This window comes from Chelonia mydas, chromosome 2 (genome assembly GCF_015237465.2).
Source record: "Chelonia mydas isolate rCheMyd1 chromosome 2, rCheMyd1.pri.v2, whole genome shotgun sequence".
NCBI classification, from domain to species: Eukaryota; Metazoa; Chordata; order Testudines; family Cheloniidae; genus Chelonia; species Chelonia mydas.
This window is the reverse complement of record NC_057850.1, coordinates 7,620,676-7,636,148: the sequence shown is the minus strand read 5'-3', so window position 1 is coordinate 7,636,148 and position 15,473 is coordinate 7,620,676. Positions and strand designations below refer to the sequence as shown.

Below are 15,473 nucleotides of genomic sequence, written 5' to 3'. Positions count from 1 at the left end.
TAGTTCTAGTGGTTTACCACTATCCCTAGGGCCCCTGGGCTGGGACCCGGAGTAGAGGGCGGGCCCGGGTCCCTCCCTCTCCATTCCCCTCCTCTATGATACTAGTGGGGCAGTTAATACCCCAGTTCAGGGGCAAGAAACGGTGCCCTGAACACTCCCCCCACCCTCGCCCCAAGAAGAGAAAGTGCGAGATCCATCAGAGTAGTGCCAGCAATTTGCCACAGGCACAATTCAAAATGTCCATATCATTCTCATCACATTTCTTTTAAAATAGGTTGAAGGATTGCTTAATATCTGCTTAATGCAGCATAATGATGGAGAGACATAATACACGATGCTAATTTTCTTATATTTCACCCTCTTCCTATTAATTAAAGAATCTCTGAAGCTCTGTATGCAAGAATGCGTATGTTGTGTAGCCCTTGCAAGGTCACTGAATGAATGTACAGTACCAGTTATCAATGCAAAGTGGGTTTCGGTTGTGATGTCAGTGGAAAAACAGATTCTTAAGAAACAGAAACCTGAATCCCTGTCACCATATGCAAAGTGGCTGAGTGAATTATCGAACACTTAGCTAATGGGGAATTAACATTAGGTGGGAGTCATACTTGGAAAGCCTACAAAATCAATAAAAATCTTATTTTAAAATAAAGGTGCATTATGTCTGTGTACTTTTAACAACCTTGTAGCACCTGGAGTGAAGTCTTCCACGCCTGCTGGGCATCTTCCATCTGCTCAGCACAGGAAGCTTTCATCTAGCATTTTCAGTTACAGGGAAGTGACAATGTCTTCTGTGCCGGGCAGGAGACGGTAGGAACATGTATAGGGAAAGGAAGCTGCTACATTCTCTCAATAATGTCTCAAGAATATGACCCATCTCTACCACTTCCTGGGAAAACACCATTACATCCATGCTTCTTAGATATCAAATGTCCCCTCCACCCTCCAAAAAAAAGAAGCCATGCTTTCCAGGACTGAAACACAGGAGAAAGCAGAGTGCAAAGTATTCGTACAGCACCTGTGAAATTAATATTGACATATGCCCCAAATGCCCGAATGAATCTCTATATCCTCTACCCCAACAGGGCAGCTGCAATCAGCCAGACTGTCCTTGGTCTCTTTCTAAATGTTACATCTTGATAGGAAGGCTGGGCCTTTTCACTTTGTTGACCACCTTCTGTAAAAAAGTGCTTTTAGGACATCTGTGAGCATCTTTTTAGGATTGTACTATCTTCAAGACATTGTAAATTTATCTTGTTCAGGTGAGTCCATCCTGGATCATTTTTATCCCTTCAGTTCATCAATACTATTATTATTGTAAATTGTACATACAGAAGGAATATCCAGGTCATTGGACTGGGGATATTTTAATTTGCGTTTACTTGTATACAATACCCAAGATGGTTTTACCAGTACAACCTAAAATAAACACTTAAGTATACTTAAGAGCAGCAACATCCCAAAGTACAAATATATGCAACATACTGCAGTGAACCACATTATAGATGGCTCTGCAAGAGGCTCAGCCACGAGAGATTCCAGCAGAGGTTTTCACTGGATATTGCTGTCAAACTCACACTTACAGACAGGTACAGATGCTAAAATGGAGGATAACCTTTTACAGTTTCACCTCAGGGAACAAAAATATTCAATGACTTTCTGTATCTTGGATATCAGCACCACCATTCAACCAACCTGAGCCGAGGCAAGGTGTGCATAAGGGGAGATATACCCCTAAAAGACAAAATAAGTCTCCCATTTAAAACACTGAATCACATCTAATTCTTATCTCTATTTAAAAGCAGCATATATTCCCTTCTCAAAGATGCAGTGTACTGGATCACAGTTTGAACTTTTGTCCTCTTCTTGCACTGTTGATTTGCATAACACTTTTTGACATGCTAATATCCAAATTCATTCTGATAAAAATAGCTGAATTCAATTAGAGAATAACATGTATTTCTTAATCAAATGTTCTGATTTATTCTGAAATCTTATCTTTAGGTTCACCCTTAGTTTAACCGTGCGTAAGTTTGTGAGTGGAAATGTTCTCTGTTCTCATTCATTTATCGGTTAAATTCACGCAACTGAGTATTCCAAAAGTGAAAACTGATTTTTTTAAAAGAAAAAAATGTATACATGACTCAGTCATATCTCTTAAAAAAAAAAAAAAGCTTTTGGCGCTTTTTGAAGTTATATTTATAAACCTTTGTGCTGCCTTTTTTTTAGTAAAAAATAAGCCTGTAATATGGTAATTTGATTCCTTTCCTTCACCATTACTACGTTAAGAACCGACGGATTCTTACATAAAAGAGCAAAATATTTAATTATTAAGGTAGGAGGGTTACAGTATTTTATTTTGCACGATCACTGGTATTAGGCATTGACTGCTGATGGAAATAGAGGAAGCAGGAAGTAGGTGTATGTATAGAGTAAGGTGGATTGTTCAACCTAGCATCCAACAACATATCTGGGTACAGTAACTCCTCACTTAACATCGTCCTAGTTAAGGTTGTTTCGTTGTTATGTCGCTGATCAATTAGGGAACATGCTCGTTTAAAGTTGCGCAATGCTCCCTTATAACGTTGTTTGGCAGCTGCCTGCTTTGTCCACTGCTGGCAGGAAGAGCAGCCCGTTGGAGCAGGCTGGTGGGGGCTTGGAACCAGGGTGGGCCGGCAGCCCCACCATTAGCTCCCCGCTCCCCTAAGTTCCTTGTGCGGCAGCCACCCAGCAGACTATCAATTTCCGGGCAGTTCAGCTGTCCCTCCCCCCCACTGCCATGTGCTGCTCCTGCCCTCTGCCTTGGAGATGCTCCCCGAGCCTCTGCTTGCTGTGGAGGGAGGGGGAAGAGGAGTGCTGATGTCTGGGTGTGTCCCCCCCACCCCGCTCCTGTACCCCATCTTCACAGAGCAGGAGGGGATAGGACAGGACTCAGGATGGAGGGAGTTTCCTGGCAGCAGCTGCTATCTCAACTTGCTGATCTACTTAAAAAGGCAGTGTACTTAGAGTTGGGTCAGCATACTTAAAGGGGCAATGCGCTTCTCTCACACACACGGTGTGTGTCTGTCTCTCTCTGTCACACACACGGTGTGTGTCTTTGTCTCTGTCTCTCTCTCTCTCACACACACTCACTGGATATCTCACACACACATGCAACACCACCACCACCCCTGCACTTTGGAAAGTGGCGGGAGTGGTGCGCTCCAGTGGGATAGCATGGGTTCATCATCACATTCAGTTTCCGCAGGGAATGTTTGCAGCCACTGCCATGCGTCTATTGTGTCTCCTCCCTCCATGTGTGCTGCCTTGCAGAGTGTGAGGCTACATTAACAACAATGTGTTAATCCTTGAGGGCTGAGTCGAGTGCTAGTTCATCATTTAGCGGTAAGGCATTCCCTGGGAAATATCCCACCCTCTGACTCCACCACCTCGACCAAGCTTCACAATCATCATTGCTGTGTACAGTATTAAATTGTTTAAAACATACTGTGTATACTGTATATAAAACTTATACTATATATACTATATATATAGTCTTTTGTCTGGCAAAAAAAACGCCCTGGAACCTAACCCCCCATTTACATTAATTCTTATGGGAAAATTTGATTCGCGTAACATCGTGTCACTTAAAGTCGCATTTTTCAGGAACGTAACTACGACGTTAAGCGAGGAGTCACTGTATATAAGCTGTGTGACAACCAGCCAACAGCAGAAAGAATTCCAGTAAACTGCATCTGTTCCATGTCTCTCATCCACTGGGTCTGATCCTCTGATCTGTATGCACACAAAGCTATCACTGATCACAAGAGAGCTCTGCCTGAACCGGCACTGCAGCACTGAGCCCAAAGACTCTGCAGCACGATAGACGATGAGACAAACTATATGCTTAAAAACATTTAATCCTAAACACTAATTCCTTTAACTTTCACCAGTGACTATATGGCACTGTAATTCTTCCCTGCTCTACATGTTCCCACTGTAATATACACCTGAAAATGCTCCCAAAATGGAGGTGTCACAACACCAAGAATATAAAACCAACGTCGTCTTCTCTTCAGAGTGTCTACCGTGTGGCTAAGCTAGTGACCACTCCCACTTCCAAGCCAGCTGGTAGTGAAGGCTACTGACCTCAATCTGCTGAATGGCTTCTTCCCGCAGACGGATGGCCTCCAGGTCCTCTTCTGTGATTTCCGAGAGCAGGGCTTGATCCTGACTCTGGTTCTGCCACATGCCATCTCCTCCATTAAAAATCTTCTCATCATCAGCCAGGTCGGAGAAGGGGGTCTTGGGACTCTGCTGAGATGGGAGAAAGGATGTAAGGCAGGATTAGATTTGACAGCACGGTTGCTGCTTTTACCTACCAGGCAGATTATGCAAAACAAAGCTCCATGTACCAGATATAGTGCCTTTGGGATGCGTTTTGAGGACTGTAGGCTGAGAACCACAGTGTCCCCGCACCATAAAACTGCCCACAGTCCCCAGAGTGGGGCCAGGAGTGGAGCCCTGGGTGTGGGCCAGGCAGCTATACCCCAAATATGGCTGCGTGGGGCCGGGCAGCAGCCAGGACCCTGAGCACTGAGCCAGGAGCGGAGCACCCAGCGGGGTTGGCAGCCAGGACCTGAGAAGAGGGGCCAGGAGTGGAGCCCCACCTAAAACCTGGGGCAAACCCCCTGGTTTCCAGAGCCTCCCACCCAACCTACCCAAAGACCCACTCTACCACCCCGTGCCCCACTGCGGCACTCACCAGCCTCCTGCTGGCAGGAACACTGGTGCAGGCTGCAAGACGCTGTCTCCCCCTCAGCCAGCCCTGCCCCCTGCCAGACCAGAGTGGCAAATTTTTAATTTTTTTTTAGCACAGAGCTGGGCTGCAGCTGTATGCTAATTGGGCTGCATGTGGACCATGGGCCACATGTTGTGAACCGTTGAGACAGATGATGGGCAGGAGAAGGGAAGAATTATCCCTGTTCTATAAATGGGGAACTGAAGAGGTCAAGTGACATGGCCAAGGTAACACGGAAGTGTTGGTAGAACTCGGAATTGAACTGAGATCTCCTGAGACCCAGGCCAATGCCTTCGCCACATCATCTCTCTCATCATATATCATATCATATATATCTCAACATACAGGCCCAGATCCTGCAGAGCACTTATGCACACATTTAAGTTTAAGCACATTAGTCCCACTGTTATTACTTATTAAGTCTACGATACCCTACAGTGTATTCAACACTTTACCAGAGCATACGCAAATTCCCTACCCTGAAGACTTTATGATCTAATTTACAGTACACGAGTTATCAGAGAGTGACGAACCGTGTGCCTGACGTGAGTAGGAAGGAGAGCTGCAACAGCAATATGATAATACAGTTATCACTATGGGCAACCCATGGTTCCATTTTGGTTTGCTTTTTGAATTAACTCACTGGCGGCTCACACAGCAGGTGTTCGGTTTTAGGAAGCATTTCAGGCTCCGCATGGTATAACATTAAGCACGTAAGTAGCTCCATCGAACTGGCATTGCTCCCAGTTTCGCTTATCAAAAGTTAAACTAAAATGGCAGTCCAGCTGCTTGCAATGTTATGAAATTGGAGGAAGACGTGGTGATTGCTACCTCAGCCACAAGTGTCTCTCAGGGGTTGGGTTTGGGAAGGAAATACTTTCCTACTTTGCAATGGTCCTGGTTCTGAATGTTGCCAATTGCCCTCAATTTACATTGAATGAATGAGAATCAAGAACTCTCAGCAGCTCACTGGAGGTGCACAACACCCTGCAAAATTGGGTCTTAAAAACTGCATTAAGAAAGCAGTCTGGTCACCTTGAAAGGGATGATGACCCCAGCCACGGGGTATGTGCCTGAAGAGCAAAACAGTACCTGTAAAATTATCTCTGCTTTTTGGAGGAAGTGTGAAGGGTGAACAAAGAGATGGGAATACAGGGCCCAAGACTTTCAAAATGGGAGCCTATACTCAAACTCTTAAGGTCCTATTTCATCATCTAATATGTGTTGGATTTTCCGAAATGCTGTGCATCTGGCTCTCTGACTTCAGTTGGACCTGCTGGATGTTCAGGGCATTTGGAAATTAGACCACTTATTTAGGTGCATAAATATGGACTTAGGAATCTAACTTTAGGCACCCATTTTCGAAAATCTTGGCTGGGGAAATCAATCTGTATGCATAAAAAGGGGGGGAAACATTCAAAAAACAATGTTCCCCAAAATTATAAATAGAGAAGGAGATTCTTGCCATCAGTATTTTCCATTATTTCTTCCTCTCCTTCCCTGAGAACTATTTTCTGGAGTGGAAGGATATGTTATAAAAGGAAACTCACCACAAAAATGAGGTTTACAAATGCATTTAAAATTACCAAGCCACATTTTAATAGCATTAAGACATTCCAGGGGGTGTATTATTGGTCCACTAATAGAAGTGTCAGACAGTTGAAAGCATATGGCAGACTGCCTACACGACCTGAGGTACGTATTAATCGACCAATAAAACACCCTGGAGTACCCTAATGCAACTCTTGTAGCTATGAAGGTCTCTTCTCAACTCAGCAACGTCTCACGTATTAAGGTTAATGGGAGTTGCACACACAGTCATCACGGTCACATTTTCACAGGGCTATCCAAACACAATTCATACCGCCTTCATCAAATTTGTTCGGTGTTTTCCAGAAGTGGCTGTACAGGATCAAGGGGAAAGCCACCACCCCAACAAACATACATCAGATGACTTGGCACCATCAAACTATGCACATAGCTACTCTATGTAACCATGTGTTCCTCTCATTGTTACTCTTGTTCTATCTTCCTCTACTCCCTATTTGTTACACGCACTCATTTTTGTGTCTGGTCTTAAATTAGAGTTAACACTCTTTGAGACAGGGTCCATGTCGTCCTATGCAGTTTTGCAGTACAATGGGGCTGCAGTCTTGACTGGTGCCTCTGGGTGCTGTATTGCAATATAAGTAAATAAGTAAATCCACAATAATCCACCTCTACCACAATAACAGATATGGCTCCAATATCTCCTTAAAAAGCATGGGCACTGACGTGTTTAAATAGATTATGGTCCAAGCACAATATACTCATGTTCTTCCTATTAAACAGACTGGTGACATGAGTTAACTTCAGAGTCACTGAAGACAGCTCTGTGAATCTGTCTCCTGGACATCTTGCAAAGAAGCCACATGAATGAGTGATCCTGTATTAAAGGAAAGAATAGGATGCGTGCTGGCTATAATTTCCTGCAAGACACAAAAATGGAGTTGTGTTCACTCTCCATAGAGTCATTATGGCTGGCTACTGTGATCCATTTTTTGCTGATTATTTTGATGTAGTATGTGGCCCTCATACAATGGGTTGAATGAACAAACCCCTTGTTTTCAAGCAGCACCAAATGGAAACTCTCAGCTAACAAGGACTTGGATTTAAATGTGTAAAGAAATTTAATTTGATTTAATATTTTGGATTGTAAATTGTATTTTAATTGGGTTTTTCTTGTATTTCCTTTACATTTTGAATTTTTTTTGTTACTGTATTTGCAAATGTTACACTTATAATCAACAAAGTTATAACAGAGACACTCGTTGATCTTCCATAGTTAAAGTTGCAATCTGAGATGGGCTTAAAATGAGGCATAATTTCCTGGTTTCCTCTATACATATGTAGCTTTTCAGTATGAAATGGTGCCAGATTCTATGCTATCTGAATTTTCTATGCAATTGTTGTTTAGATTCTTTTTATAATTTTTTAATAGGAAGTGCTTGAAGTTGATCTGTTCTTGAAGTTTGCCTGTGGCAGTCTTCTGCCAGTGTGTATCTTTAAAACAAACATTGTATCTGCAAAGGTATTGGTAGAGAGGTGAAAAAGTTCAGTATTTGTGATGTGCTGGGTAGTTTTTGAAAACAATTGTTTAGGACTAAGGGTCGTTTTTTGTTGTTATTCAACATATGTGACAACTAATGAACGAACAGTAGCCAAGGCACATTCTCTCCATTGGATAAAATCTCCTCTGTAGGATAAAATCTCTTCTGCCTGCAGCTATAGTTTTATCAGATTTTATCCTACAAATAAGGTTTAATGTGCAGTTCTTGATAGAAAAAGTTGTATCTGTCCGGCTGGATATAAAATCTGTCAGTAGCTGTACTTCTCTAGCAGATAAAATCTTCACTTCAGCAACTGCACTCAGGGGGGCTGAGAGCCATTGACCCAAACTGTAAACCCTGAATATGATGGAAACCACTTCAAGCCACGGGCTGTGAGAGCACTGCAGCACCCCTAGTTCCAGCACCTATGGCCGCGCTTCTGTGACACAGCCCCAGAAATTACCTCCACGGAGTTCCACCCCCATTCGGCTGCTTAAACATTTTAATGGGGAAAAAAAACATGTAGGAAACTAATACACAAAAACTTAATTGTGAAATGGTTCAAGTTGCCACACACGAGCCACGTGACAAAAACAACAAATCATCAAAGCACGGAAATGAAAAGTTAAGCCACCTAACACTATATGCCCTCTCTTTTTCCGCCCCAAAGCACAACCTTACAGCTCCCATATCTACTGTACACCAGAGATCCTGCACAGCATATCTTTAGAGGACCAGAGAATGTCCCATACCAAGAACAGTTGCTCTGTCCGTGACTCAAAACTATAGCTCTCTTTTACACATCTAACTTTCAAGACACTATTATTGACGCTCATTACAAGTTCTGCTCCTACTGGAAATTAAAAGAAACAGACAAAACAGTGTGACAGGTACCAGAGGGAAAGGCCAGGAAGTGCTGAGGCACAGGATGAAGCTCACACACATGTGTTTGCACCCCTTGATAATCTGTACCTTATTCACTAATAACCAGAAACTTCTATGCTTAAACTCTGTACCATTTTCTTTTTACTTCAACATCATCTTAATAAAATTATAGCATGCTGATATTTTGCTGACTTTTCAACCCTAACTAGGCTTAATGTGAATTCAGTTTATCATACTCCATTATGTCAGTGGTGAACACAGTCTTCTCCATTGGCTGTCTCCAGAACAAGGGATCCTTGAAATATCACGGCTCCCTTGTCCACATGATCTCAACTCTGGCTGCTGTCTTTCACAGCTTTCTTTTTTGAATAGGTGGGAGAATAGACGGAGATGCTATTAAGAGGCCTTGCATGCCAAACTCTGTCACTTGCTTAATTTTGTTTTATTACAATGGTTATGACAAAGCTGTCAGTGTCCTCAGAACTTGTGGGAAGCAGGTCTTACAATTGGAGTGGCAACCTAATTCTGGAAGACCAGGGGAAACACAGGTAACATTTCCACAACTTCTTCACTATCCACACACACACTTTATATAATTAAAGCTGCCCTCATAATCAGGTTTCAGAGTAGCGGCCGTGTTAGTCTGTATTCGCAAAAAGAAAAGGAGGACTTGTGGCATCTTAGAGACTAACCGATTTATTTGAGCATAAGCTTTCGTGAGCTACAGCATCGGAATGAATCCGATGAAGTGAGCTGTAGCTCACGAAAGCTTATGCTCAAATAAATTGGTTAGTCTCTAAGGTGCCACAAGTACTCCTTTTCTTTTTCCTCATAATCAGGTGTATTCAAGTCCCATAGGAAGTTGGAAAATGCCTTTTCTATCCCAGATCACACCACTATGACCCACGCCATTCCATGCCACTAGTTTGACATCCAGCTCCACTAGTGGCCAGTTCCTAACTAATGGTATACAGAGCCATTTCATTTCTAGGCCATCAGTTCAAACCCAACCCAGTTTTATGTAATCAGGACTGTCCTTAGGCATACTTGCCTCTTTCTATCCCTGTTCTGACCCTTCCTGCAGGCTCCCACCACAGCTGGCTGCTGCAGCCTGGTGAATCTTCCTCCAGAGGGGATCTAGTACTTAAAAGTGAAAAGCCTCCAGCCTGCCACACCTATTATCACAACACTGAAACTGTTAAAGCGCCATTCACATGGTAATAAGAACAGGAGTACTTGTGGCACCTTAGAGACTAACCAATTTATTTGAGCATAAGCTTTCGTGAGCTACAGCTCACTTCACGAGATGCATAAAGTGGAAAATACAGTGAGGAGATTTATATACACACAGACCATGAAAAAATGGGTGTTTATCATACACATTGTAAGGAGAGTGATCACTTAAGATGAGCTATTACCAGCAGGAGAGTGGGGTGGGGGGAGAGAAAACCTTTTGAAGTGATAATCAAGGTGGGCCATTTCCAGCACATTTCCAGGAGTTAACAAGAACGTCTGAAGAACAGTGGGGGGTGTGGGGGGGAGGAATAAACAAGGGGAAATAGTTTTACTTTGTATAATGACTCAACCACTCCCAGTCTCTATTCAAGCCTAAGTTAATTAGCTGTAGCTCACGAAAGCTTATGCTCAAATAAATTGGTTAGTCTCTAAGGTGCCACAAGTCCTCCTTTTCTTTTTGCGAATACAGACTAACATGGCTGCTACTCTGAAACCTCACATGGCAATGAAGCCATTTAACAAGCACTTGGCAACCCCCACTACTTACTGTCAGTTTCTGAATTTACTGACAAAACCAGGTGTGCAGGACTGTAATATTTACTTGGAACATGTTCGTCTACAGGACCTTCGCTTAAAATTTGCTTTAAAAATACTTCATTAGTGTGTTGCTGAAGATTATAAAATAACAACTCTAAAAAATTCTTGCAAACATTTTTAGATGAACAATCTGAGTATTCATCTTTAGCCTTAAATGCTTGGATCTTCAGATACAGGTTTTTTTAAAATAAATCCTTCAAAAGACCACCCTTATTTAAAATACACGTGCGAGCCCGGGCTGCCATCGGGCACAGGGGCACTGGTTTAATAATACTACATAGGGCCCCATAAATCCTAAGGATGGTCCTGTATGTAATAATAACAATACCTAGCCTTGTTGTGCACGCTGTACTTGCCAGATTTCAACAGAATCACTCAGGATTTATATCCATGTAACAGAGAGGAGAATTTGGCTCACATAATCAAACTGAATACTACAAATGGCAAGCTGGTCCATGACAACCATTCACAATCACGTAAATCTGTAATGCAGTGGGAACTTTGCACACACCAGGTTATAAACCAAACTGGGGTGCTCTCCCTCCTTTACTCCTCAGGATTTCCTGTACCCCTAGCAGGAATACGACCACAATAAGGAATCATCCACACACCTACCTTTCTTCATGTAAGGTATCACATCTCATCTAGGGAACTTTTTGGCTGTAGCATTTGCACAAACTGCAAACACAGCAATGTAGAAATGTGTATCTCTTACTTTACAGTACCCGTATACATCTAAAGAGACGGACTAACCTTCATGAGGATAATCCCACTCTCAGTAGCATGCATGAAGATTAACATTTAATTGTACTTGGAATAATGAGGCCAGAATGCCTCCATTAAAGAACACTAAAATGCTTTACAGCACTGGCCCAAAAGACCATCACTTGCAATACCATTAGTTACAGTGTTGGAATGTTACTGGTGAATTTTTAGTACATATGTTGGCATGAACAAAAATGACGTGGAATAACCAGCTCTGTCTTCCCAGCTGCAATATATAGCTACATTAAAAAGACACAAATTAGATTATATAATCTTTCTCAAACCATCCTTCCAAAACAACTAACCTTGCAAACTCAGAAAGATTTATAGATGTATCTCGTCAAGCAGAAGCCCAAAGCAATTACAGGTAGAAAAGCCTCCGGCAGCTGCAAAACAAGTGGCCTGGGACTTCTAAATCTTTTAGAGAAGTGAAATAGTGATATTACAACTTTGCATTATCTTTCACACAGAAGAGAGTAGCAGTGATTGGTAACCAGAGCTCCGTTATCTTATGAGAGGTACTTTACCATGTCAATGGGGGGAAAAAATCCAATCAGAATGTGTCCATTCCATGCCCTCCTCTCCCACACAGCATGACCTTTATTAGACACTGTTAGAGACATTAATTTCAGCTCCTAAACTACAGTTGCTTTAAATAATATATCTTCTATCTATAGTACTTGCAGCTTCAACAAGCACAATTACAGAAATCACTCCAACTTTTTAAACTATGTAAATATGATTATGATATACCACTGTAGTCTGAGAATAAACTGTGTGTGTGTGTGTGTGTGTGTGTGTGTGTGTGTGTGTGTGTGTGTGTGTGTGTGTGTGTGTGTGTGTGTGAGAGAGGGAGAGAGAGAGAGAGAGAGAGAGAGAGAGTCTGTATTTGTGTCTGTAGTGCCTTTACATTTATTGTAACTAGGATCTTTCCAAGGTTGTTGTTTTTCTTATCAACACTTGGTCAAGTTTCGACTGGAATGAGATGGAACCAAAGCCAAGCAAAAAATAAACTATCAGTTCTACTGATTTTCTGTTATATGCCAGTACTTGCAGCTATAGGGACAGTGAAATAGTGGGAGGTATTTGTAATATCAGTTCGTATTTCAGCACATCTATATTTGTGTTTAGCATTTTTCATCCTTCTAATCGCTGAGGTCATGAAGCCTATAGACAGGCTTATTAGTCTCGTGGAACTGTTGGCACTGGAAGAGACTTGGTAGCAGAGTAGCTAGTTCATCTCCCCTACTGTTTTCTTCTCTCTTGTTGCAAGAGCTTATTACCTCTCCATCCCTCGAGATCTTGACCTCACACGGTTCTTCCATTCCCTAGCTGAGCTTACTGTACTTTGAGCTTGGATGAGTTAAATTATGTGCCTGTGACAGCTCAGGTGGAGGAGAAATAAACCACTATTTTGAGGCTCAGCAATCTGAATCAAAAGGGCTCTTCACAGATAGCGTGTCTTTGCAGCCTCGGGTGACCCAGGTCAGCCTAAATCTAAAAGGAGAGTTCTTCTGATAGAACTCCCTCAAAGAATAATTAGTCTTACTTGTACTCACCCTCACACCAACATGTGTTGGCTCCCTGAAATGATGGCATACACCTGTGTCAGATATTGAGAGAGCTGAGTCTTCAGTACAACCTTTCAAAGTAACTATCACCTGCTTATTTGTACCTACCTGTAACTATCACTAAATCCTTAGGCATGCTCTGTAAGAGAAAAGCTTTGCCCGCTTCTACTTCCAGTCTTCTCTTTCCCTTTAGAGGGTTTATCTACAGTGCCAACAGACGGTCCTGCAGCAATGTGTGTGAAGTGGAATAATAATGATGAGCAGAGGCATAGACATTCCCTTCTCCACAAGCTCATAGTAATTTTAAAATCATCCATTTCATTTAACGAGCAAAGTTTTGATCACAAACATCCATGCACACCCAAACTCGGATACTCTGCTGTCACCAGCTTCAGACGGCATCTGTATATATGCAAAACAACACAGACAAATGTTTCCTAGGTTTGGCATAAATGTGTGTTGGCTGTTATTTTTTATTGCACAGCATCACATTTTTAAAAATTGTTTCTGCCCTTTCCTGGCTGTCTGAATTACAGCCTCATAATTCTTAGACTCCACAGCATTCTGCCCACTGGCAAAGTTTTCCAGACGCCACAGCCGAAAACTGTACAGTACATCTCTTCTGTAACCTGAGAACAGGCAGAAAACCACTCCACTTACAGGCTCCCTCTCTGAATTTCTCATACAGCCATCATTTCTGTATCTAGGTACCAATTACAAGGATTAGTAGGAGCATCATGGTTGTCTAAGAAGAACCACATTCTATGCACCTCCCATTAGAGAGTCATGCTTTCGGATGGTTAGTTTGGACACTGATTATAGAAGAAAATGAAAAAAAGGAAGAATGCCACCAGTTCCTTTGGTAGCATCCTTTATAATGCGAAGAGGAAAATCTTTCTTTGGCTTCTAACGGGGGTAAGAACCAAACTCAGCCTGATTTCCAGTGGAAGGAAGTTCAAAAGACAAAGGTCCATGAATGAAAATGCCCTGCCCTTGAGAGATTCACCTTCAGCACAGCCACAAAAACCCTGCTGATCATAGTATCCTTGGAGTGAATGAGGGGGGATTAAAACAGAGCAGGAGGAAGCTGATGGGAAAGCAAAGGGAAACAACTCCTCTTCTTCCAAGTGAGTCCTTTCCCATCTAAGAGAGGGAATAAATGACCAAGACAAGATTTGCTGCATGCTAACAGTATTTATGCAAAATGGAGTCCGCACATGGCATTATATATCAGCACCAAACAAATGCATTGGTGGGCTACGTTCTCTGTGATGCACAGTGAAAGAATTCATAATTATTAGCCATTAACTGCTTTTTCAAATTGTCAGAGTTCTCAGTCACCTTAGGAACAACTTTGACCTCAGGAGGACATATAAAAGCCTCTTTGGGAATAAAGACCTTTAACACTTTTTCTGCTGACTGCTGCCATAGCTTCACTGCCCCAACCTTTGATGTATGTTTTCATACTTTACATAGTTATATGAATGGTTTCCATACTTTCGATAGTTAAATATTTTCAACATAAGTATCTATTGTAAAGGGTTGAGCACCAAGGCTAACATGTGACTGACATATGAAAAAAGCCTGCCCATTTCACAGCCTCTGTATCGTTCAACTGCACTGGGATTCTTAAAGTATAGAATCATAAAATATCAGGGTCGGAAGGGACCTCAGGAGGTCATCTAGTCCAACCCCCTGCTCAAAGCACCCTACAACGCCTGCCCTGAAGTGTCCAGCCCTCTCCTGGATCACCCAGGGAAATAATAAGGTACATTGCTGCTGTAAAGAGTCACCATATACAGCAGTTTATTACTTTAACTGGAGGTAATATTAACGGCAAGTTAAACACAGCACTGAGGCAGTTTATAATAAAAATAAACAATTCCATTAACAAAGGAGCAGGGATTAAGTGGGTTCAAGTATAAGGCATGAAGCTACAAAGAATTACAAGTACAAAACAAAAATAGGGTTTCTAATGGCTAAGACTTAATTTAACACACTACTGTTCGGGTTCAAGGTAAAATCCTTACTGCATGCTTCCAGCAAGATAACTCAAAAGGGCTGACCACCCTTTTGACAAGGACCTCTCCAGTGGAAGAACATCCTTTGTCTCCCAGATGAAAGAGATCATAGGGGATCTCTTCCCCTCATTCTATAGTCCAGTTCCCAGAGACTCTAGCCCCCTCCTTCCCCCTGGACTGAAGGACCCTTCTTTCTCAACTTGCAAGAACTCTCCCCTCTTTCATCTGCTCAGTGATGGAGGCCTGAAATGGCTTTCGCTTATGTCTCCCAAAATTCCTTGTTATGAGAGGCAGGATCACCTCATGCTGTTCTTCCCTTCCTGTAGCCTTCCCATCCCCCTGCTAATTTCTATGCAAATGGGGCTTCCATTGTTTTTGGTCACACCTTGCTTAATTTCATTGGAGACAGGTAGATAGCTGTGACATTCCCACCTGTCAGGTAGGAACTGTTTCTTCTTTCGTTTGCCCACACTATTTAGGCATAGTATCAATGAGTATTCTTAATCCTTCCTATAGTGGTAATAGATGC

The 15,473-nt window shown here is 42.3% G+C and overlaps 1 protein-coding gene across 14 annotated transcripts in view; it reads right to left on the bottom strand.

Annotated features, from left to right (window-relative positions):
- Positions 1-15,473, bottom strand: part of TSNARE1 (t-SNARE domain containing 1) — a 684,473-nt gene that overhangs the window by 270,471 nt on the left and 398,529 nt on the right. For 12 of the 14 annotated variants that reach the window (XM_037891908.2, XM_043539008.1, XM_043539016.1 and 9 more), the window contains one exon: positions 4,129-4,296. In XM_037891908.2, coding sequence (XP_037747836.1) covers positions 4,129-4,296 — 168 coding nt within the window. The remainder of the gene's footprint in view (positions 1-4,128; positions 4,297-15,473) is intronic. The other 2 variants (XM_037891914.2, XM_037891916.2) reach the window with 1 other exon arrangement.